General features: G+C 52.2%; 1 protein-coding gene across 1 annotated transcript in view; it reads left to right on the top strand.

Moving 5' to 3' along the window:
• LOC144724796 (contactin-associated protein-like 5) overlaps nt 1-26159 on the top strand; it is a 110727-nt gene that overhangs the window by 21018 nt on the left and 63550 nt on the right. The window contains exons 3-4 of the mRNA XM_078604183.1: nt 1710-1811; nt 5879-6072. Of these exons, the coding sequence (XP_078460309.1) occupies nt 1710-1811; nt 5879-6072 (296 nt within the window). The remainder of the gene's footprint in view (nt 1-1709; nt 1812-5878; nt 6073-26159) is intronic.

Raw genomic sequence — 26159 nt, 5'->3', positions numbered from 1 at the left:
GCCTCGGATTCATGAAAGATTCGGGCGGTGCACCCAAATGTCAACTCGAATTCAAATTCTAATGAACATCAAACGCCGATTTACATGAAGGCGCCAATTAATAATCTCTCGTTCCCGTCGTGTCGTGCGCGGCTCCCCCCTTATCCGTCTCGCCACTGCTGTCTGCTCCATTCTCTTCGTGTCGTCACATCCTCCGTCGTTCGTCTGCATCTCCGGTGTCTTCTTATTCGCTCGAAAAGTAAAAAAAAAGTCAGAACGGCTCCCTGCGCGCTCGCGCGGAGCCGCACGGACGCGTTGGCGCTCATCCTCCCACCCGCATTACGGTCCCGCAGAGACAGTGGTGGAAATTCCACATTCCTATGGCGGTGGGAAGGGGTGGGGGCGAATTTATGCTCTCCGTAGCATCACCCCCACCGTTGACTTCGCCACAAAGTAGTGCCCTACTCGTTTTATCGGACCCCGCAGGAATGATGGGTTGAGTCAACCCCGCCCCCCCCCGCAACCAGGATGTGAATTCGCAACCTCACGATTGCGAGCCGCTCGCTCACCCCACCCCCTGATAATCGTCCTGGGAGTTCATGAATCTGAAAATGGGGGGTGGCGGGGGGGATGGCGGGGGGGGTAGCGGGGGGGGGGGGTGGCGGGTGGGTGGCGGCCTTTGCGACCTTCCGCGGGCACCACCCAGGAGCAGCGCAGGAGCCTCTCCCGTCGCTAATTAGCGGAGCAATTAATGCCATTATACAGCTCGTTAGGCAATTGCATTTGTACAATAATGGAGCAATTTACCTCTGGCGTGGCTGACCTTCGGTGTCTGCCGCTGCTGTTGATGCGAATCGTTCCGTGTTTCGTCTTTATTTTATCTTGTTGATGTGTAATACTTTGTTTTTATTAGTTTGTTTCCCCCCCCCCCACCCCCTCTCCTCTAAGTGTAATCTCTGATTGCGTTATTGGCGTCGGCCCACGAGACCGGGAGGGACCGTTCGAACCTCCAGCGCAGTGCTACGCCAACTTTTTAGAAAACGGCCCACGGAAGCGGATGTCGCAGAACTACTTCTGAGAATCATTTAAAGCGATCTGCGGGTCCACGCACGAGCAGAAGGAGGGGGGGGGGTTCGTTGCGGGGGGGGGGGGGGTAGCAGCTCTGTCACCACTTGCCCTGGCACACGGAGCATTGTTCTTCACGTGACAGAGTCAAACCGATATTTGTTTATATTTATTCTAAGAGATGGAATGTGTTTCTCTCTCTCTCTATTCCCCCACCTTCTCAATTCTTTACGTTTGTTGAGTTGGGAATTTTTAGAATTGTTTCGTAAAGATGAATTCACACTCGGGGAAACGTGTGAGAGGTGGCCACAGCTTGGGGGAGGGAGGATGAGGAGGCTTTCATCCAGCAGTGGATTGAGCATGGCTGGCCGTGACCATGATGACGATGATGACACATGTGGGGTTCAACTGCACCCCCCTCCTCCTCCTGATCCCACACTGACTCCCCTCCCCCCACCCCCTCCACTCCCCCGCGTTGCCGCTCGGTTTTCAGCAGAGATTTTAATTCGTCATGGAATATTGCGCGGTGGCTCCTAACCCCTAACCTCTCTGTTTCTGGAGCTCGGCCCTGGACTGCTCCGGCTGAAATTAAGGGCCGGTTTTTTTCTTCTGGTTGTCCCCCTCCCCTCCCAACCCTCTCTGCCCCCCCCGCGCTCCTCCTCCAGGTGACTCGTGCGAGGAGGTGCTCCTGGCCACTGCGTTCTCTGCCTCCTCGGAGCTCACGGCCGCTCACGCGCCCAGATACGCGCGCCTCAACCGACGAGAGGGTTCGACCCCCCCCGCTCCCTCCCTCCTCCGTCCTCCCAGCCCCCTCCCCCCGCCCCGCCCATCTCCTCCTCTGCCCCCTAACCCCGCGCCCCCATTAATAAAGGGAGAAAGAATTCAACGTTGAACGCAGCCAAAGAGAGAGAGAAATGTGGTCCGTCTAAAAATTGACAACGGCGCCGTCGTAAGCGGAGCGGTGTCGAACGAAGAGCCGCGGGGGGGCGATCGACCGTGTGCCGAAGTGACGGGGGGGGGGCCTGCACAGTCAAGCGGGGTGGTGGTCGGGGGAGGGGGGCCCTGCAGAGATAAAAGCGCGCACGGATAAATCGTGGCGATGCACGCGGTGGCGGCTCGTGACGTCGCCACGAGGGTGGTGCTGTTGTGAGTGACCTCTGAAAAGATGGGGTTCTAGTGGAGGAAAAGCTCGTCACGTGATTGGCCTTCTCGTAAACGTGATTTCACTGTCGTATCTAGCAACGGATCTAGCAACGGTATGCGTTTATAAACGATACGGAAAAAAACAACAACAAAGTGCTCAAATGCTGTCCCCATGACCCTCAAGACCACACAACACAACCCCTTTGACAAGGCCAAAAGCCTAAAGAACAATTAAAGATCAGCCGACACGACTCGACAAATTAGCCAAGGCAAGCCGGACACCGCATACTGCACAATGACAGCCACACACCGTCGTACACCGGACCTACACAGAGAAGCTTTGATCTGTATTCGCTGGCCCTACTATTTCACTTTTCACGACAGCTCGTCTCGTTGTGTGTGGTCACCGTTTGTCTCATTGTTATCTGTGGCAACGGTAACATCACTTGACACTGACTACATTGTCGAATCGAAAGCTAGGCCTATACTGGCATTAGCCTACACATTTGATCTTGGGTTTAAGCCACGATTACAAGTGCAGTGTAACAAATATTTCTGGTTTTTAAAGCCACATTAGTGCTTTGAGACTATATGCTTAACCATATTTCAATCATATTCTTAGATTTTCGGTAAAGTCACGTAGGTAAAAAAATTAAATTAATAAAAGTAAAATAAAAATAAAATAAAAATCACGACGTTTCGGAGGCAACACAAGCCTCCGTCTTCAGGTGGAACCGTCACAGCACGATAGCTGTATCAAGTACAAGTACAGCTATAGTGCTGTGACGGTTCCACCTGAAGACGGAGGCTTGTGTTGCCTCCGAAACGTCGTGATTTTTATTTTATTTTACTTTTATTAATTGTAATTTATTTTTTTTACCAACGTGATTTTACCGAAAAAACCTAAGAATATGAATCCTTGCAGTCACGAAAGCTTCAAATCTAGAACATATTTCAATGAACTCATTAAATTGCCATTAAATAATTAACATGGCTCACTGTGCATAATATCGCCAAGATGGGCGAATCACAATAGCGGGGGCTCCCTTTCCTCCCCATTGGCCTATTTCATCGGTATGACATAAGTATACTAAGTTTGCAGTCGATACCACATTGGGAAGTGGGTTAAAATTGAGTTACAAGATTTGAGGAAACGACAACAACGACAATAACAACGACAACAACAACAGCAACGACGGACAGAGTGAGTTAATAAAAAGCGTGCAAAAATAATGTCTCATCTCCAGCTGCTTTGTGGGGCGACGCCCCCAATGGCCCTAGTGGACGAACCTCGCCTGGATGCACGGCAAACCCCACCACCCCCACCACCCCCACCACCCTCCACACCCTCACCACCCCCCACCACCCTCACCACCCCCACCACCCCCCACCACCCCCACCACCCTCACCACCCCCACCACCCTCACCACCCCCACCACCCCCCACCACCCTCACCACCCCCACCACCCCCCACCACCCTCACCACCCCCACCACCCTCACCACCCCCACCACCCTCACCACCCTCACCACCCCCACCACCCCCACCACCCCCCACCACCCCCACCACCCCCACCACCCTCACCACCCCCCACCACCCTCACCACCCCCACCACCCCCACCACTCCCACCACCCTCACCACCCTCACCACCCCCCACCACCCCCACCACCCCCACCACCCTCACCACCCCCACCACCCCCACCACCCCCACCACCCCCACCACCCCCACCACCCTCACCACCCCCACAACCCCCACCACCCCCACCACCCCCACCAAGAAGCCAGCAGCAAGCTCGCTCGACCACACACACACACAAATGTAACAATCGACGGAGCCATCACGACCGGGGGTAAACGAAACTCTCGTTTTTCCACCCGACAGATGTTATTGGGGAGGGCACCCCACACGCGGCGTGCTAACCGCCGGGAAGGGGGTGGGGGGGTGAGTACATGGGGTAGTGTGGTGCGGGAAAAGGGGGGGGGGGCTGGGTGGACACAAGGGCGAGAGAGATCTTTGGCGAGGGTGCGGGGCGCGCTGTGAGGAACGACGGCGGTGACGCCGCGCGATGCGATGCAAATGTAATGCACATTTAGACAGATTCGTTCACATTAAATTCCCACGGATATGCCGCTCCAGATAACGCGCGCAATCCTTCAAGAGGGGGGGGGGGGGTGAAATCTCGGGTTGTTTGAGGTGGGGCTGGAGGGGAAGGGGGGCGGAGGGGGAGGGAGAGCAAGATTTTAATGATTCAATCTCGAAGATTCGCGGAGGAAAGCACCCGCCCCCCCCTCCCGCCCGAGACGTAAGCACCGAGCTGAAGGTGATGTGAGGTCGGTAGGCGCGTGCGGTGCGAGTTGCGGGTGCCAGGAATAGGTGCACTCTGAAGTCACGTGGCAGCTCGCAGGCTGTTAGGGGAGCTTGGCACGAGGACTGGTCGAGGCTTGCGGGGGTGATGACCCCCGGTGGGGTCAAGGCAAACGTCGGAGTGGCGCACAAGGGAGGGCGAAACTCGTCGGCCACCGTGGGAGGCGGGGGAGCCGTGGAGTGGGCTCGTGCGTGCGGCGCTCGGCGCGTTGCGACATCGCAGCACCGCCAGGGTGGCCGAATATTTTGGCGGAGGCCTTCGTCCAGCAGTGGATTAAACATGGCTGAATATGGGGGGGGGATGATGTAAATACAAGACAAAGACAAAATAATCCCTCGTATAGCAAGTGCTGTTAGCGAGCACCTATGAAGGCCGGAACGGCACACGAGGGGGTGGGTGTCCAGCACCACACCCGGCCGCCTTTGTCTCCCTAGTAGCGATGTTTACACACCGCACCAGCTACTCATTTGAGGCCGAATCAACCTAGGGGAGGTCCAGGAACTGTTCAGATAATCGCCACTGGTGTTGGCCATGAGCTGGAATCAAACCCGGGTCGCCAGGTTCGTAGCGCAGCGTGCTAACCGCTACACCACCACTCCCCGCAAGCCCTACACACCCACACTCGCTCATACACTGGCACTGCCATATCTCGCCAACCGATCTCCCCTCTCTGTTCTACAACCTCCCTCCCAATGCCCCCACTTATCTCTCTCCAACCTCCCTCTCTAATGCCCCCCTCCCAACTCCCAACTTTCTCTCCACTGACTCACCCCCCCCCCCCACTTCTCTCTTCTCTCTCCCCCACCTCCCATACCCCCCACCAATGCCTCCCCCTTAATCGCCCCCTTTCCCCACCACCCCCCCCCTTACCCCTCGTGCTCCTCCTGGACATCTGTGGAAGAACAAGTATTACGCGTAAAAACAAAGTTTTTCACTATAAATCCTTTATATGCGTGGCGGCAAGAGTCCTCTCGTCCTCTGGCTTGAGATGGCTGCCACCTATGGGTCAGATGATTGCATGGCACCATTAAGCAATTGGTAATTAAATATAATATTTTTGTCCTAAAAAGTGTAAAATTTTGGAGAAAAATTTTCACGAAAATTTATTGTCACGCACAACGAGTCTGTGTGCAAAATGTCAGCTCGATTGGATCACTGGAAGTGGATTAAAAAACGACCGAAAGATTTGCACGGTCGTAAGCAAGCAAGCAAGCGCGCAAGTGAACTTAATATAAAGGATTTAAAAAAGAAGCGCGAGTAGCAGCTCATCGGCTTCCTCCCCTCCCCACCGCACGAGTACAAACTTGAACTCTGACCCTGCATAGGGGCTGGAGGCTGGGCCCCTGCCGCCGGGGACCCTGCCCCGTGGCTGCAGCTGGACCTGGGCTCGCGCGTGCGCGTGACGGGGGTGGCCACCCAGGGCCGCTATGGCTCCTCCGAGTGGGTGCAGCGCTACCAGCTGCTCTACAGCGACGGCGCCGGCAACTGGAGGCGCTACCAGCGAGACGACAACCTGTGGGTGAGTGGGGGGAGGGGGGGTGATTGGGGGGAGGGGGGGTGAGTGGGGGGAGGGGGGTGAGTGGGTGCGCGTGGGGTGATTGGGGGGGGGTGGAGGGGTGAGTGGGGGGAGGGGGGTGAGTGGGTGTGCGTGGGGTGATTGGGAGGGTGGAGGGGGGTGAGTGGGGGGAGGGGGGTGAGTGGGGGGGAGGGGGTGAGTGGGGGGAGGGGGGTGAGTGGGGGGGGAGGGGGTGAGTGGGTGGAGGGGGGTGAGTGGGGGGAGGGGGGTGAGTGGGAGCGCGTGGGGTGATTGGGGGGGGGGGGTGGAGGGGTGAGTGGGGGGGAGGGGGGGTGAGTGAGGGACAGTTCTGAAATGTCAAGATTTTAAAAGAAAGATCGACTGCACTGGGCAAAGACAACGATCACCCGTATAGCCTTTACACGGGGTTTGGGGCAAGTGCCGTTAGCGAATGGCACATATGAAGGCCGGTACATGTTTACGCATCGCACTGGGTACTCATTTGAGGCTGAGTCGACCTAGGGGAGGCCCAGGACCGATTCAAATGTTTCGCCACTGTTATTGGTCGTGAGCGGGAATCGAATTCGGGTTACCGGGTCCGTAGCGCAACGCGCTAACCGCTGCACCACCGCTCCCCTAGTCAGTTAATGCCATACGGGGTATCTTTGTCTCTATTTAGGGTTTTTTCATACAAAGCAGAAAATGTTTAAATTATCCCCCTGAATGTTGAGTCAGAGTGAGGCGCCGTCTGTAAAAGGGTTTTCTACGGAGCACGAATATCTTTTGATAGTATATATATTTTCACATTATCTCAAGTTTTTACTCTTTCCCATTGGTTTTGCTGTAATTACTTGTATAATGCTCTTTTCGCTTACACACGATGTCTGTGATTCGTAATAAATTACCGGATGAAAGTGCTTCTGGCAGTGGTGCATTTACACTCGAAGTGCCCATTATTGAGATGACTGTGAACATGAGAGGCTCTGAATGGACCAGGAAGCTATCAGTGTTAAGGCCGAGTCGACCTAGGGGAGTCACAACCCTCGTTTTGGACACGAGAACGTAAGAGGGCGAATGGAAGTTTGTCCTCTAAAAAAAATTCAGATGGTAAATTGAAACTTGCAAAACAAAGACAAAGATCCAACGTTATGCATTCAACAAACTGTTGGGGCAAGTGCTGTTAGCGAGCACCTCTGAAGGGTGGCCAGCACCACCACCCTTGGCCGCCTTTGTCTTCCCACTGCCGATTTTTACACACCGCACCGGGTACTAACTTTGAGGCTGAGTCGACCTCGGTGAGGCCCAGTTCCGGTTCAGATATTCGTTGCTGTTATTTGTCAGGAGCGGGAATGAAACTCGGGTCACCGGGTTCGTATCGCAGTGTGCACTGATACACAAAGACAAAGATCCCCCGTATAACGTTGCAGACTGTAGGGGCAAGTGCTGTTAACGAGCACCTATGAAGGCCGGCACTGCACACGAGGGGGTGGGTGGCCAACACCATGCCCGGCCGCCTTTGTCTTCCCAGTGGCGATGTTTACACACCTTACCAGGTACTCATTTGAGGCAGAAGCGACCCAGGACCGGTTATGATAATATAATCGTCGCTGGTGTTGGCCGTGAGCGGGAATCGAACTCGTGTCGCCAGGTTCGTAGCGCAGCGTAGCGCTAACCGCTACCCACACTGACACACACACAACACATTGACACACACACACAACACATTGACACACACACACAACACATTGACACACACACACAACACATTGACACACACACACAACACATTGACACACACACGCGCTCACGTATATCCGTTGCATCTCAAACAAAGAGCAAAAAAACACACAATCAACACCTGCAACCCCAGTGTCTCTCTCTCTGTGTGTCTCTCTCTCTCTCTTTGTGTGTCTCTCTCATAACTATCCGGATTTGAGAATCGATCCGGGAGAGGAGGACACAACATCTGAGAAAATGATGAATTCAATCGCTGACAACAAAAAAAGCCATTGGGCGTCTGTGGCTGTTCAATGGCAAACGTTAAGCGAAGCTGGGATACAATTCACTTGAACACGTGGTCGGCTTTCGCGAGCAATGTTGCCCAAAATAAAGGGATTTTTTAAATTGATTCTTTTCGTGTGAGACCGCGTAAATATAAACGTGTCGTTAAGCCCGCCACCACCCGACACAGCCAATGAGTAGGGGTTGTCACGTGAACAATCGCTGATCTCATTTACTGCGATTGGCGGTCGGAGGGCCCCCGAGGAGGTGAAGTATGGGGAGGGAGGTGGGGGGAGGAGGGGGGAGGGTTAGAGAGCATGAATAATACACAACCTTCTTGACCCTTCAGGGTTAATAAAGGATGGGAGAGAGGGATGCGAGGTCGCATGAATTTGCCCTGCCTCGCCGCCTCCCGACATCGATTCCACCGGTGACCAATTACTGGACCGTCACGCGAGCTGGGGCGCGCGCGTGTGTGTGTGGGTAATATAGCAACACACACACACACACCATGGGTCGGAGTAATATAGTAATACACACACACACACCACCACGGATAGGGGTAATATAGCGGTCAGCGCGCTGCCCTGCGAACCCCACGAGCCGGGTTCGATTCCCGCTCACGGCCAACACCACCAACAGTGGTGACGATTGTCTGAAACGGTCCTGGGCCGTTTCAGGTAGACTCAGCCTCAAATGAGTACCCGGTGCGATGTGCAGGCATCGCCACTGGGGAGACAAAGGCGGCCGGGCGTGGATGCTGGCCACCCACCCCCTCGTGTGCCGTGCCGGCCTTCATAGGTGCTACTCGCTAACAGCACTTGCACCAACAGTCTGTTAAGGCTATACGGGGGATCTTTGTATTTGTAATATAGTAATATATATACACACACAGCATGGCGAGGGGTGTTGTAGTTGTTCATCGCGCTCTGCTACGAACCCGGCGCACAGAGTTCCGATTCCCGCTCTGGGTCACCAACCCCAGTGACGATTATCTGAACCGATCCTGCACCTCCCCTAGGTCGACTCGGCCTCAAACGAGTGTGGTAAACATCGCCACTGGGGAGACAAAGGCGGCCGGGCGTGGCTGCTGTCCATCTACCCCCTCGCGCGCCGCGCCGGCCTTCATAAGATGCTACTCGCGAGAACACCACTTTCCCCAACAGTCCTTTAGAGGCTATACGGGGGGTCTTTGTCTATTGTGTCGTGGTTACTTGGGTTGGAGCGGTGGCGCAGTGGTCGGCGCACTGCGCTGCAGCGGTTTCTTGCAGTGCCCGCCCATGGATAAAATCAGTGGCGATCGAGATAAATAAACAAAAAATATCCGCCAACCGTCACTGACCAATACACACGATCGATCGAATCTGCCTGGGGAGGTCTTCACGCAGCAACACATTATTGATCAAGAGCTGTAATAATTGTATTTTCTTTATTTTTATGGAGCGACTGGCACGCGCCGTAGGAATGTGGAGTTGACACGGCTGGCTTAGGGCCGTGCGCAGAACGGAGTGAATCGCCCATACTCGTTTGAGCGGAGAGACGGCACGAGAAAGTGTGAGTTACGTTCAGCCGTAATGAACACCAACGCTTGTGTTGAAACAAAACAAACAAAGGTCGGGCGGTGTTTAATTTGTTCAGCATTAGGAATATCTGCTGTACAGCGCAGGTTATGGAGGCCAAGATTGTAATGCTAGAGCCAGGATTAGGGTTAAGGCTAGCGGGGATTGTCCGGGTTTGACGAGGATTGGGTGCGGGTTGTCGGGTTTTGTCGATGCTCGGGTTGGATTTAGGGCTAGGGTTCAGTTCGGGTTTGGACGAAGTTTGGGTCAGGGTTAGAGCTCGGGTTCGATTCGAAAAAGGGCTCAGTTTATATCTGGGTTAGGGCTAGTCTTCAATGAGGTTTAGGGCTAAGTTTGTGGCAGGGTTATGGTATAAGTTAAGTTGGGTTAGGGGTTTGGGCAGGGGTGGGGAACGACCGGCCCGCGGGCCGTGTGAGGCCCGCGAAATCATTTGGTGTGGCCCTGCCAAGGCAACCGCAGGCGGGACTCGAAATTCAATAAATCTAGGAGCAAACCTGGAAAATCAGTTGCGAGTAGCAACATTATCAATACCAGCTAACATCACACGCCTCACCAAAGAGAAGCAGTTCCAGCCATCACTTTAGGGGTGAGTTAATTAAATGTTTGACCAAATATAACAGGCTAATTTTTAAGTTGGTAATTTTGTATGGCTCGCGAATGATGTTATAAATATCCAAATGGCCCTTGGCAGAAAAAAGGTTCACCACCCCTGAGTTCGGGGATAAACTGATGGCTTTGGTTGGGTCAGAGCTATGGTTAGAGTCAAGGTTAGGTGCAAGGCAAGGGTTCGTGTTTTGTCAGGGTTAGGGCAAGGATTAGAACCGGGTTCAGAGTCAGGCAAATGGTGGAGGTTAAGAGGCCATAGATTTCAGGGTTAAAACAACTTGGGGCTAACGTCGAACTAAGAGCCTGGGTGACGTCGAACTAAGAGCCTGGGTGACGGCGATTGTACCCCGATAACATCTCAGCCGCAACACAAAAACACAGAACCTCTACAAACGTGTCAGCGAGATAGCGTGGCGATGCAACGCCAATTAATGGCGTTCCCTTTGCATAATTATATTTATCGGGAATAGAACCTTTGCCTCTGTACCGCGTGGCAGCGCTGACTGCCCAACTGCAGCAGCATCATCATCAGCCGTCCGATTGGGGGGCGGGGGGCACCAATCATCTCATCAGCTGAGCGCTAATTGGACGATAAAACTGCATCTTTAGGGCTCTCAACAGATTGCAGCGGCCGTATTTATATTTTCCCCGTATCGCATAATGGCTCGATGCTGTACAGTGCTGCGAGGGGGTGAGAGCGGGTCGTGGGGGCTGAGGGTGGTGGGGGCCCGAGGGAGGAGGGGGCTGAGCTGCTGTTAATTGCCCGTGTCGATGTTCGGGGGGGGTGGGGGTAATGGGCCAGGGGGGCGAGGCTGAGATTCCCCTCCGTGGAGCAGAGTCAGCGTCTACCCCGCCCGGCGACGGCCCCTCCCAGAGGCAGCCGCACTGCGGACTCGCAGCCCTGCCCGATCCTCCCTCCCTCCCTCATCATCCCGGCCCTCTCCTCCCCAGCCCTGCCCTGTCATGCCCCACTAATCTTACAATAACCATACCCTGTTATTAATTTCATCAATGCCCCGCCCAGCCATGCCCTCTCCTCCCAAGCTCGGCCCAGTGCTGATCAGTCTCTTCAAACATCGCCCAAACCTCCCCTTTGCCGTGCCCAGTGTAATGTTTGAATCCACTCCGGTAATGCCCCTGCTCAGCAGCCTTGCTCCCTTTGCCCTGCCGTGCCCTCTCCTCCCTTGGGTCGCCCCTGTCCGGGTGATGTGTGTGGGGGGGGGGGCGGGAGGCAGTAGAGGTGGAGGAGGCGGGGGCGAGGGGGTTAAGGCTTTGGTTAGGCGGCGTGGTGCGTGGAGGTGGCGTGGGAGGGAAGATGGGGGGGGGGGGGTAGTTCCTAGTTCGTGGTTGGTGGTGGTGGTTGGTGGTTGGTGTATGTCAGTGCTGTCAAAGAGTGTAAGCCGTCATCGCGCGGACTCGGCTCGTCATCGTCGCAGCAGGAGAGGCGACTTTGGCCGGCCCGCCGAACAACGAGACCGTCACGTGGGCTCGTGAACCCGTCTGGAACGCTTCTCCCTTCCCATGTGAGGCAGGCACCTGGAGCTGCGCACGTTTGCGTCGCCTCCGTTGAGAACTAATTTCTTTCGCGCTGAGATTTTCGTGCCGAGTTTGTTGCCCCCGCCCCGCACCTCCGATTATCACGGTTGGCTACGTACGGTGCGAAAGAAGGTCAACATACGTACAACATACGTACAACATACGTACAACATACGTCCATGGGAGGGCTGCGGGGCCCGGGGAAAACCCCACGGTGTGCCCCCCCCCCTCCCTGGACTCCTTCAAACTAAACGGGAAGTATGACATCTGACACTGACGTCTAAGTCGCCTCGATTCGCCCGTACACCCTAGGGACGCCCCTGGGTGGTGGTGACGTTGGGAGAAGGTGGTGTTGGTGGTGGAGGTGGTGGTGTTGGTGTTGGTGGAGGTGGTGGTGTTGGTGGTGGAGGTGGTGGTGCCGGTAGGGATGAGGGTGGAGCTTGTTTGGTGATGTGGGGGTGTGTGGTGAAGTGAAGTTTAAAGGTGAGTCTCTGTAGGGATGAGAGCGGGGTGAGAGGGGTGAGTGGGGTGAGTGGGGTGAGTGGGGTGAGGTTTAAGGTGAGTATCTGTAGGGATGAGAGTGGGGTGAGTGGGGTGAGGTTTAAGGTGAGTATCTGTAGGGATGAGAGCGGGGTGAGTGGGGTGAGTGGGTGAGGTTTAAGGTGATTCTCTGTAAGGATGAGAGCGGGGTGAGAGGGGTGAGTGGGTGAGGTTTAAGGTGATTCTCTGTAGGGATGAGAGAGGGGTGAGAGGGGTGAGTGGGTGAGGTTTAAGGTGATTCTCTGTAGGGATGAGAGTGGGGTGAGTGGGGTGAGGTTTAAGGTGAGTATCTGTAGGGATGAGAGTGGGGTGAGTGGGGTGAGGTTTAAGGTGAGTATCTGTAGGGATGAGAGCGGGGTGAGTGGGGTGAGTGGGTGAGGTTTAAGGTGATTCTCTGTAGGGATGAGAGAGGGGTGAGAGGGGTGAGTGGGTGAGGTTTAAGGTGATTCTCTGTAGGGATGAGAGTGGGGTGAGTGGGGTGAGGTTTAAGGTGAGTATCTGTAGGGATGAGGGTGGGGTGAGTGGGGTGAGGTTTAAGGTGAGTATCTGTAGGGATGAGAGCGGGGTGAGTGGGGTGAGTGGGTGAGGTTTAAGGTGATTCTCTGTAGGGATGAGAGAGGGGTGAGTGGGGTGAGTGGGTGAGGTTTAAGGTGATTCTCTGTAGGGATGAGAGTGGGGTGAGAGGGGTGAGTGGGTGAGGTTTAAGGTGAGTCTCTGTAAGGATGAGAGCGGGGTGAGAGGGGTAAGTGGGGTGAGGTTTAAGGTGAGACTCTGCAGGGATGAGAGTGGGTGAGGTTTAAGGTGAATATCTCTGTAAGGATGAGAGCGGGGGCTGATTTATGTAGAAGTGTAAAGCGCTGAGAGGGGCAGAGAGAAGCAGAGGACACGGAAGATGGAGAGAGACAGCGATAGATTTACTGACATTTAACAGGGAAAGAGAGAGAGGGAGGGAGGGGAGGGGGGAGCGAGCGGGGTGAGAGTGGGGAGCCAGGGGAGAGGGCGGGGAGAATGGGAGAGTAAGGTGAATGGAGAGAACGGGAGAGTGGCGGTGTGGGGAGAAGTGAGATGGGGAGGCAGGCGGGGAGATTATTTGGGTGGGGGGGAGTGATGGCGAAGGAGGTGGTCAGAGATGAACACGGTGGAGAGCGAGAGCGTGCGAGTGGGAGAGTGCGCAGGAGAGATGGCAATAGTGCATGGCAGCATTACGTGGGAGAGCCAAGACGGCAGAGCGACGCATTGCACGGGAGAGAGTAGACGGGAGAGGTGGAAGAGAATGCATGGGAGAGTGATGGGGGAGTGATGGGGGAGAGGGTGTCCAGGAGAGAGCGCACGGGAGGGTGATGGGGGAGGAGAGTGTACGCAGGAGAGAGTACACTGTGGTTAACTGTTGGCAGAGCATGTGAAGGCAACCTCTGCTTGTGGCGTGCTTTGATTGGTGACTTGCAGAGCCGTCCCCTCGGGTACGCCGAATCTGGGCGATTGTCCCGGGCCCGCGCTTTGGGGGTACCTATTTTAGTGGTTTTTGGCATAGAGATCCGCGGAAAATGGATATTTTTTTTATTATCCCCGTCATGAGCGCGGTTAATCGAGTCGACTGTATTTGCAAATAAAGGTAAGGTTATTGCACAACCCGTGGCGTTAACCGGGGCGGCCGCTTGAGTTTGAACCGCCGGGGACCTCTGCAACGACAAGCAGCCGCGCCGTCTCTTCACTGCGGAGGAGCCCTGCCTACGTACAAACTAGCCCGTTTTATATCAGATACTCTGCTCCCTTTCACAGGCAAGACCTCTTCGGCAGTACTCAACTCAACCCAATTAGTCTCTATGGTTAAGGACATGGTACTATCTCCTGATGACATCCTCGTCAGCTTTGATGTAGTATCTTTGTTTACCAAAGTCCCAGTACCGGACACCCTAACAATAATTGAGGACTTAGTCCAACATGGATTGAATTCTGATGCACCTGCGCTGGTTAGGCATTGCCTCACCAACACCTATTTTACCTGGAATGGCACCTTCTACAAACAGAATGAGGGTACCCCTATGGGCTCCCCTTTGTCACCAGTTATAGCCAACATGTTCATGGAAAAGTTTGAATCAGACGCCATCCAGACATCCACCCTGCGTCCTTCCTTGTGGAAGAGGTATGTGGATGACACTTTCGTCATCTGGCCTCATGGCCTCCCAGCATTGAACCACTTCTTGGACCACATCAATTCTAGACACCCATCCATTAGATTCACCATGGAAGTGGAGAAAGACGGTAAACTACCATTCTTGGATATTCTGTTTGAGAGGAGGCCTGACGGATCCTTGGGACATTCTGTCTACAGGAAAGCCACCCACACAGATTCCTACTTGAAACCGGATTCCCACCACCACCCATCTCAAAAGAATTCTCTCATCAAAACGCTATACCACAGAGCCCATGGCATTTCTGACAAACACCACCTGACCGGTGAATTAAGACATGTACATCGGGCCCTCAGGATGAACGGATACTCTGACCGTACTATCCGCCAAGCTGTCTCTCCCACCATACAGAAACAGCCACATGAAACTCCGACCAAAACCATCACGTTACCATACATAGCAGGCGTGACCAAAAAGATCTCCAAAATTCTAAACAAACATAAGATCCAAGTCTGATTCAGTACAGTGCATAAAATCCGTGATCTGATTCCATCTGTGAAGGATGTCGTTCCTGACTTACAGTATCCTGGAGTCTACAAATTGAGTTGCATTTGTGGTGATTGCTACATTGGAGAAACGAAACGTCATGTTTCTGATCGTGTCCGCGAGCACAAGTCAGATCTGAAACACGGCAGAACTGATTCTTCTGCCGTTGCCGATCATTGCTACAACTCGGTGGGCTCTCATGAAATTGTCTTTTCCGAGACCAAAGTTCTCTGCAAACCTCCCGGCTACCATCAAAGGTTTGTACACGAAGCCATACAAATATACAAACACAGACATAATTTCAACCGTGATGATGGGTACAAACTTAGTAATCATTAGAAAGATGTTATCAACCACGCAAAAAAGACTTATTTACACTTTTTTGGACCATCTTATCTGACAGGCACTATTTTACTTTACTTTACCGAGTGTTAACATCCCCAGTTATTTTTAACAGTACTCTCTTCATTGTTCAGCCAGCATTGGTATAAACATGGGCATTTTCGTTCTTTTGTCTATCATGTGTATCAGACCTCCCCTCCCCCTCTCTGTCCATTGTGTTGGCGTGTGCAGCAGCAACCGCGTCCAAGTCGTCGTCCATTTTTTTGGCCCCGCTCCCCCCCCTCCCCCTCCCGATGCGTTGTGCTTAGCACTCCGTGCTGTCTTTGAGCCCCGCCCCCCTCCCTCCCGATACGTTCCATTCATTGGCTACCACATTCTGATGAGCTCCCCCCCCCTCTCCTCCCCCCTTCTACTTGCTTATAAGGGATTACATCTTGAATCATTGCCTCACTTGATGCAGCTAATTCGGCTGTGACGGTCCCACCTGATGACGGAGACTTGTGTTGCCTCCGAAACGTCGTGATTTTTGTTTTATTTTATTTTCATTAATTTTGATGTTTTACCTACGTGACTTTACCGAAAAAAACCTAAGAATATGAGTCCTGCACCCCCTCCCACATCCTCTCTGATTGAGGTTGTCGTTTGAAAACGCCGCTACTTTCCGTCAGCTCCTTAATTAGGAATTTTAAAAACATTAGGGGGAGGGGAGGGGGGGCTCCCGGAGTAGTCACATGTGACACGGAATTAAAATAGTTTTCACCCCTTCTCGTTTGAAGTTCCAAGATTATTATTTTATTTTAAAAAAAAAGTTGGGGGGGGGGTGGGCGGGGGGGGGGGGAATATCTCAATGTTCATATTTGTTTATTTCCTCCATTCGCAAAGCGACATCACGAAAGCTTCGTCCCGCGGCAAATCTACAACGCAGTCGCGTTCACTACGCCAGCGCGTCCCGCTCCGAAGTGGTTTTTATTCCTGCGAGGATTCGTTCGTGTTACTTTTTTAGTTCTCTGTTACCCCCCCCCCTCCAATGTTCCAATAATTATTTGTAGATAATTTCTGGAGGGATTTGTGCGAGATTGCTTGATCAATGTGCGTGCGAGAGAGAGCGAGAGCGAGCGAGCGAGCGAAAGCTTCGCTTTGCTGCCTGTGCGTCTGATTGCTCCGGTAGCAGCGGCCCAGATATTCCGCGGGGATCTTTCTTTCTTTTTTTTGAAATTGACGCCGAGGATATGTTTTTCTAGCCCAGTTCCCCGGAGATTCGCGGTGAAATCCATCGGGATTGTGGCTTTCAACGGGAATCCTGCCGGGAATTCGCGGCTTTGGATGTGTGTACTCTGCGTTCCCTTTTGTGAATAACTTGTTATTATATTATTATAATTATATTATTATGTTATTATTACGACGACTGCTGCTACACTTGTTTAAGCCTCACTGGAGTCTCAAGGCTCGTTGCAAGGAGAGTTCTGCCAAGTTGTTTGCACAAGTGGGGGTCGATGATGATGTGGCGGCTGCTCCTGCCGTACGCGATTCGAATCGAGCGATTGACAGGTAATGTGTTTTTTGGTTTTTTATCATTGTTGATGTTTGGGCGGCCATCCGTTACACCGTGTGTGGGGTGTGTTTTTGTTGAGCTCTGGGGAGGTGATCGGAGAGCCCGGAGGAAACCGACGCAGAGCAGGAGGTGGAGACAGAGAGAGAGAGAACACACAAACTACACAGAGAGAGGCACCCGTGTCACGAGTCGAACACAGGCACCCTTCTCACTGTGCGGTGCGAGTGCCACCACAGAATCAGAATCTTTATTGAGACCGGAGGAGGAATCCGATGAGCTATGAAGCTCTTTCTTCACACGTGTCCGGGATGGGTGGGTGGGTGGGGGGGTCAGCGAGTGTCAACCACCGTGCCCGCACCGCCCTGCCCGCTGAATTACTTGCCGGGGTTTTGTTGTTGTTGTTGTTGTTGTTGTTGTTTTTGTTGTTGTTGTTGTGTCGTCACTTCACCCGCGACTCGCGCGATCGATCCGGAGCGGTCGGATTACACTCCTCCGAAATGCCCTTTATACAAACAAGTCGTTTATACGACGTCAACAAACAAACACAACTACAACAATCTGATGACAAATGTCGCGAGCCATCGTTCGAAAAGCCTCTCGCGTGTTCCGTCTGCATCTGTTGTGCTCTCCCTTCACTCGCCACGGATCCTTTTCGTTGATCCTCAACGACAACGGGAACCCTCCTCGCGTGGCGTCCTCCGGGCTGCTGGGGTTAGCGGGGCAGGTCCTGGGCCTGGCCCTCCACTAGGTCGGCTCAACCTTAAATAATTACCTGACACGAGTGGCGCGTCTGGTCTTTCGGGGCCGGCACGCCGCCACACCAGGTAGCTGGTTGGGGCCGCGCTAGTTACCACACTTAGGGCTGAGCTGACCTAGGGGGGGAAACCCCACGCACTCGAGGTTGTGTCGATCACCTGCCACTCGCGTTATTAGCCTGGACCAGGAACCACTGAATCGCCACTGCAAGACAAAGATCTCCCGTATAGCCTCAACAGACTGTAGGGGCAAGTGCTGTTAGCGAGTAGCACCTATGAAGGCCGGAACGGCACACCGGGGGGTGGGTGGCCGGCACCACGCCCGGCCGCCTTTGTCTCCCTAGTGGCGATGTTTACACACCGTATCAGGTGCTAATTTGAGACTGAGTCGACCTAGGGGAGGCCCAGGACCGATTCAGATAATCGTCACTGGTGTTGGCCGTGAGCGGGAATCGAACTCGTGTCGCCGGGTTCGTAGCGCAGCGTAGCGCTAACCGCTACACAACCGCTCTCCACATACACGGTCACACACACAGTCACAAACACACACACACGTAGAACCACACAGTCAAACACACACAGTCACACACACACACACGTAGAACCACACACACACACACACGTAGAACCACACACACACGTAGAACTACACACACACAGTCACACACACACACGTAGAACCACACACACACACGTAGAACCACACACACACACAGTCACACACACACAGTCACACACACAGACACACACACGTGCACGCACGCGCGCGCGAACCTTATCCATCTGTGGGTGCCCAGCGTGAGTCATTTGCTGGCTGACGCTTGATAAGAACACGGTGGGCACAGACAGACAGCGAGAAATCCCCCCACCTGAACCACCATCCTTCTACCCCCCATCCCCCGCCGCCACAACTGCCCCCCAACCCCCTCGCCCCCACCCCACATCATCGTGCCCACGACTAAAACTGAGTAATTGAATTGCTTTATCAGCCACGAGCATAGCGCTGCGACTTATTAGAGCTTCTCTCCTTTCTCCCTGGCAGCCGTCTATTCTAGAATCCGCACAATACGGCGACTGTGTCGGGTGCGCCTGCCAGATACGCGCGCACACACGCGCACACACACGCACACACACGCACACGCACACACACGCACACACACGCGCACGCGCGCACACACACGCGCACACACGCGCACCCTCACCACCAAAAACAAAGAGGCCCCCGCATAGCCTTTAGCAGACAGTTGTGGGCAAGTGCTGCTTGCGAGTAGCGCCTACGAAAGCCGACACGGGCACACTACGGGGTGGGTGGCCAGCAGCACTAGGGCCGCCTTTGTCGCCGTGTTCGCACACCGCACCCGGTACCCGTTCGTCATCACGACGATCACCGCCCGCACCATCATCGTAGTCATCGCGGTTTCAAGTTCCTACGTCGCCAATTACGATGTCAACGTGGTCACATCCGCCGATGCCATCACCACCACCAAAACCACTATCATCACCACCATGATCATCATCATCACCACTATCACCACCACCAAAACCACTATCATCACCACCAGCACCACCACTAAAACCACTATCATCACCACCACAACCATCATTGCCACCACCACTACCGCGCCTCCTCGCTACCACCGCTGTCCAACCCGGTTCCAGAGCTCGAAGTTGTGGCGCAGGAGACACGCGGCATCCTCCAAGATCTGCACACTCACAGTCTGGCCTTAGACTCATAGACTCACACAGAGACTCATAGACTCACACAGATACCCATAGACCTGCCCTCACAGAGTACACCATCATCTGGCTTTATATTCAAATAGAGACCAACAGGCTCACACAGAGACCTATAGACTCACACAGAGACCCATAGACTCACACAGAGACCCATAGACCTGCCCTCACAGTGTCCACCATCATTTAGCCTCAGACTCAAATAGAGACCCACAGACTCACACAGAGACCCATAGACTCACATAGAGACCCATAGACTCACTTAGAGACCCACAGACTCACACAGAGACCCATAGACTCACATAGAGACCCATAGACTCACTTAGAGACCCCTAGACTCACACAGAGACCCATAGACTCACATAGAGACCCATAGACTCACTTAGAGACCCATAGACTCACACAGAGACTCATAGACTCACACAGAGACTCATAGACTCACACAGAGACCCATAGACTCACACAGAGACTCATAGACTCACACAGAGACTCATAGACTCACACAGAGACCCATAGACTCACTTAGAGACCCCTAGACTCACACAGAGACCCATAGACTCACACAGAGACCCATAGACTCACACAGAGACTCATAGACTCACACAGAGACCCATAGACTCACACAGAGACTCATAGACTCACACAGAGACCCATAGACTCACATAGAGACCCATAGACTCACTTAGAGACCCCTAGACTCACACAGAGACCCATAGACTCACATAGAGACCCATAGACTCACTTAGAGACCCATAGACTCACACAGAGACTCATAGACTCACACAGAGACTCATAGACTCACACAGAGACCCATAGACTCACACAGAGACTCATAGACTCACACAGAGACCCATAGACCTGCGCTCACAGTGTCCACCATCATCTGGCCTTAGACTCGAATCGAGACCCACAGACTCACAGAGACCCATCGACTCACACATAGACTAATAGAATTACACACATACTCATAGACTTACACAGAGACCCATATATCTGCCCTCACAGAGTACACCATTTATCCTCAGACTCAAATAGAGACCCATAGACTCACACAGAGACCCACAGACTCACGCAGAGAACCATAGATCCTGCCCTCACAGTATCCCACCACCATCTGGTCTTAGGCCTTGTCTTGCCCCGTGGTCACCAGGCTCCAAAGCCGGCCTCAGTAACCGGGCCCTCCCTCCCCTCCATCCTGCGCACGCGTCCCATCCAGCGCAGCCGTGTTTTGCCTAATAGCATCTAGAGTGCTTGCCACCTGCCATGCCACTTTGATGGTATCGCTCGATATGTTCAAGGTTGCCGGTAGATTGGAGTACGCGCCACGTGGTTAGAAATAGGCGAGGCACCGCGAGACGTGTGCTCGACGTGGTGTGCCGGGTGCGGTAATAATGTTTCCCGGGCCGCCCGTCCGCCGGAGAGACCGCAGTGAAATTAAAGCTCCGATCGTGAATGCGATTATTGATTATATTATTGACGTGCGGCTGTTTACACCCACCTCCCTCAACCCCCCGCCGCACCTTCACCAACACACAGTGACCGGCGTGGTGAAGTATAGTCAAACGAATCCGCAAGACCGGGACGGCTTGGGTGGGGGAGGGGAGAAGGATCCTTCATCTAGCAGTGGCTTTACCATGGCGGGATGATGACACGGCTGTCAACCCAGACGGTTTACCCCGTATTCTTGTACAGGGAAATTGAGTTTTGAGGTCCATACGGCGTACAGCGGTTTCAATTCGGGCAAAAACAGTTTTTGTCTATTTGTTTGCGTTTCTCCCTTGCGATGGGATTTTGTGGGATGAACGTTGAGATTTATAAGGATCACCGGGTGACCAATAATGTCTGAATTGGTCTGTAACAAGGTAGGCACTAATAAGGGGTTGACAGGTATGTGAGTGTGTACATCCACATATCAAGCAAGCTGCAGCAGCATGCACGATTGCAGACAGCAGTAGCATGATAAGTAGCATCATTGACACCAATTATCAAAACTAATACAGCTAAGTTTTTGTTTAGTAACATAATTTTTATTTCGATTTAAAGCTTTCGTGACTGCAGGGATTCATCTTCTTGGTTCTTTCGGTAAAGTCACGTAGAAGGAAAATAATAAAATAATAAAAATAAAACATAATAAAATCATTCTCACGACGTTTCGGCCACAACGCAAGCAGCCGTCTTCAGGTGGAGAACAGGTCTGTCAGACTCTGCCTTCTCGACAGACCTGTTCTCCACCTGAAGACGGCTGCTTGCGTTGTGGCCGAATAGTCGTGAGAATGATTTTATTCTGTTTTATTTTTATTATTTTATTATTTCCCTTCTACGTGACTTTACCAAAAGAACCAAGAAGAACATAATTTTTCTCTATTTGTTTGTGTCTCTCCCTTGCGATGGGACTTTGTGGGATGAACGATGAGATGTATAAGGGGCACGGGGTGAGCCAATGAGGTGTGAATTGATCTGTAATAAGGCAGGGCGCTGATACGGGGTTGGCTGATACAGGGCACTGATACGGGATGTAGCGATGATATTACAGTGTCGTCGTCGTTATCAACAATGCAAGATGCGCTCAATGTCTCGAGCCAGTGTGGTACAGGCGTCACAGTTCAACTCCTCGTTAAGGCCACTCAGAAATCATCTAACGCCCGTGGGAGGTGAGCAGAGAAGAGTCGTGGGGGAGGGAGGGGGGAGTAGTGGGGAGGAGGGGGCTGGTGCTTTGTGGGTGTCACTATGTAACACGATTTTTTTCCCTGGGTATTAAGTGTCATTTTTTTAATTGCTTATGGCTCAAAAGTATAGAAAATGGCTATTATTCCCCCACAAACTTTGCTTTTGTGACCACGACTTTACGTGAAGGAATGACACGTATGCACACGTTTTCTCATTGAAAATAGTTAATTTTCAAAATATCGCTGTCGTGGTCACAAAAGCAAAGTTTGTGGGTAATAATAGCCATTTTCTGTACTTTTGAGGCATAAGCAATTAGGAAATAACACTTACTACCCAGCAACAGATTATTTTTTGTTACACAGTGTTATTAAATGAGTGGATTATCAACTTAGCTTTTGTGTCCTGGTCAGAAAAGCAAAGTTTGTGGGGGATAATAGCCAATTTCTGTACTTTTGAGGCATAAGCAATTGAAAAATAACACTTACCACCCAGGAACAAAAATAATTATTTTGTTTGTTACACCGCGAATCAAAAGACGGTCGTAATCAGATCAGAGGTTACGCTTGTTAGCTGCGTTTGCTGTTTTTGCACCCATCTGTCGGGCTTCTGAAAGAAAAGAAAACATATTGCTCGAGAACGCACGCAGTTGGTCGGCGGGGACGGAGATGGGCGATACATGGAGCAAAGAGTTTGAAGAGAGAGAGAGAGAGCGAGAGAGAGAGAAACATAACATGTCACTTGTAGGGGAGATGGGAACAGCGTTGTGGAGGAGTTCTTGGGCGCTCCGTTGGGCTTGCCGCGCGTTCGCAGCGACGATTAAATTAAAATGTGTCTTTGCGATTGGAACGTTTCAATATGTATTTATACGGGAGACGTGTTCAGCGAATTTTATTTGCAAACGGTGTAGTTCACGTGGATTCGTTATTGTTGATAATAATACATTATATTCTTGGTTCTTTCGGTAAAATTCGGAGAATATTATTGTTTTATTTTTACTATTTCATTATTTCCCTTCTACGTGATTTCACCGCAATAACCAAGCATATGAATCCCTGCAGTCACGAAAGCTTTAAATCGAAAAATAATAAATTACTTGTTTGTCCAGGAGAGCCCCACGCGGGGGAGGAAACCCACGTGTTATGCGAGGGGGCAACACTCTATCCCCGTACAAATAAAAACAGATGGCGATTAGTCCACACTTGCTGCACTGCCTTCTCCTGGAGAACCAGGGTACGGCACTTTAACGCATCGGCTTTCGCGACCAATATTATTTGTAATAAAGTTTTTTTTTTAACGCGATTTAGGGTTCGATCGCGTAAATATAATTGCATCGTTAAACCCGACGCAGCTGATCAGCAAGGTTTGTCACGGAAACAAAACGCGCCAATGAGTTATTTGTTCAGCACACCGCTGTGTTGGAGAGTAAACCCACTAGAACGTTGACAATTGGAGGACGACGTTTCCGCTGGTGGTTACAACCAGCTTCGTCAGGATGATTAGCCAGAATTATCAAGAAGAAGTCCCTCCGTTCCGGTCTTAAATTCCATCTCCCAGACGTCCACTGGACGGGAGTTTATTTTCAATTTTTTACAACAATGAGTGTGCGGTGATCCAACAACCCTGATCGCTGTCTCCGCAGCGCCGGGTTACAGACCCTCAGTTCTGCCGCCGGTAGATGGGGCGAAACGTCGGACGTGACCGCTAGTAAGCGCGGGGGGGGGGGGGGGCGGAGTGCCATTGACCCGGCGTGTCAATACGAATGTAAGTGCTTTTGAGAGATGCCTTATTCAGCCTAATTTAGAATGGCTCGTGATGAAATGTAAAGTTTCTGTTTAAATGTTAATGTGTAATTGTTATCGCTGTATTGATCAAGGGCCTCGCAGTGTTTAAGCTTCTGTACATGATTGCTATCGATGTGCTGTCACGTGTTTTCTGCATTGCGTTGTGCGTGGGCCAGGTGTCCCCTGGTAGAATGAGTGGTGGGTCTCACCTGGGCTCCTCCTGTCACCTGGGTCTAGATTGTTGTTGTTGTTATCATTCCGCTGTTTACCCAGGGACATGCCTGTGGGCTCAATCGTCATCACTGCCATCATCATCACCACCATTGCCATCACTACTACCACCACCATCATTTTCACCATCATCATCATCACTGCCATAATCATTATCATCATCACCACCATTGCCATCACCACTACCACTACCACCACCATCATTTTCACCATCATCATCTTCATCACTGCCATAATCATTATTATCATCACCACCATTGCCATCACCACTACCACCACCACCATCATTTTCACCACCATCATCATCATCATCACTGCCACAATCACCATCATCATCATCACCGTCTGCCCACCAGAGGCCGAAGCGTGATGGACTGTGACGAAACCCCCAGAGATCGCAGTGCGTCGACGATTCAGACCAAGCCAATGGGAGCCACAGCAGCTGCGCATATACCTCATAACGACGATGATGATGATGAGGATGCAGGACAAAGACAAAGACCCCCCGTATAGCCTTCAAAAGACTGTTGTGGCAAGTGCTGTTAGCGAGCCGCTGTTGAAGGCCGGCACGGCACACGAGGGGGTGGGCGGCCAGCACCACGCCCTGATGATGATGATGCACAACATGGAGAGATAAACACTCCCTTCTGTGATCTCCACCCAGAACAGAGACTACGGAACGTGGAACGACTCGGTGCCCGATTTACAAACACGAAGGATGGAGGCATCATCATCATCATCATTATTATCATTATTATTATCATCATCATCATTATTATCATCATCATCACAGCGGCGACGATTCACCACTCCGCTTGCTACTCCTGACGCAGTCATCTGCCACGGCAACGTTCACGTAAAATGAAAGCTGTTGCTCTATACATCAACATCATCAGCCGTACAGAGGAGGAGGAGGAGATCGCTAAACGGGCACTAAATGCTGATTGTTTTCACATCCATCCGAGCGGGAGATGAGATTCGTGCCACCGCGCGTAGCTTTCTATCCATTACCTGGCAGCGCTTTTGATGAAACAAATTACAAAAAATCTAGATTTCAAGTTTTCGTGACTGCATGGATCCATACACGTTGGTTCTTTCGGTAAAGTCACGTAGGTATAAAATAAAATAAATTAAATCACGACGTTTCGGGCGCAACACAAGCGTCCGTCATCAGGTGGGACAACCACAGCAAGAAACAATTGCTGAAGTGGGCAAAAGGGCTGCTTGTATATTTGATACCGAAAGAACCAAAGAGGAAATAAAAAAATATGCAGCCCCAATGAATTAATAACACGGCGGGAGCGTTATCTCAATCCGCCCTTCCCCCCATTGGCGACGGTGCAGAGTGAGGGCGAGCCGGGCAGCCCGGCGGAGCGAGGGATGCCTCGGATTTCACGGGGGTGGAAGGGGTTGTGGGTGGATCGTTCGCTCGCTCGCTCCGCTTTGACAACCCACGCGCCCCATCGTCCTGCAAGGCGCACGCCCAGTGCGGGGTTCACTCTGACGCCATAGGGAGCCGAATGGGGGAGGGGGGGGGGTTGTCGCGTGTAAAAGCTTTTCGGAATCCTAAAACACAAAAAAAATGCACTTTGAAAAAAATATTAATGCGCGATGATTGGTTTGGTTGGTATTGGTGCAGATGAGCTGTGCGGTGAGGTTAGTATCAGTTTAAGTGAGTTTCGTACCGGTGTTGGTGAGCTGTGTGGTGAGTTTAGTATCGGTTTAAGTGAGTTTAGTACCGGTGTGGTGTGATGAGTTTAGTATTGGTGTTAGTGAGCTGCGTGGTGTGGTGAGGTTAGTATCGGTTTAAGTGAGCTTAGGACAGATATTGGTGAGCTTGCGTGGTGAGGTTAGTACTGATGCAGTGAGTTCAATGCCGGCGCCGTTATAATAAAATCAAAATCCATGAGAAGTATCATTGGATGGATGGACACACAGACAGAGACAGACGGAGACAGACCGAGACAGACGGAGGGATGGAGTGGTAATGTGTGGACTGCCAGGTGGATGGACAGGCACAACGCACTCAGAGATAGACTGACGTGGACAGTCACACGGATGAGAGATGTGCCTACAGATGGACACGC

The sequence above is a fragment of the Lampetra planeri genome, chromosome 21, assembly GCF_965212315.1.
Source record: "Lampetra planeri chromosome 21, kcLamPlan1.2.h2, whole genome shotgun sequence".
Taxonomy (NCBI): domain Eukaryota; kingdom Metazoa; phylum Chordata; class Hyperoartia; order Petromyzontiformes; family Petromyzontidae; genus Lampetra; species Lampetra planeri.
This window is presented reverse-complemented; position numbering and strand designations above follow the sequence as displayed.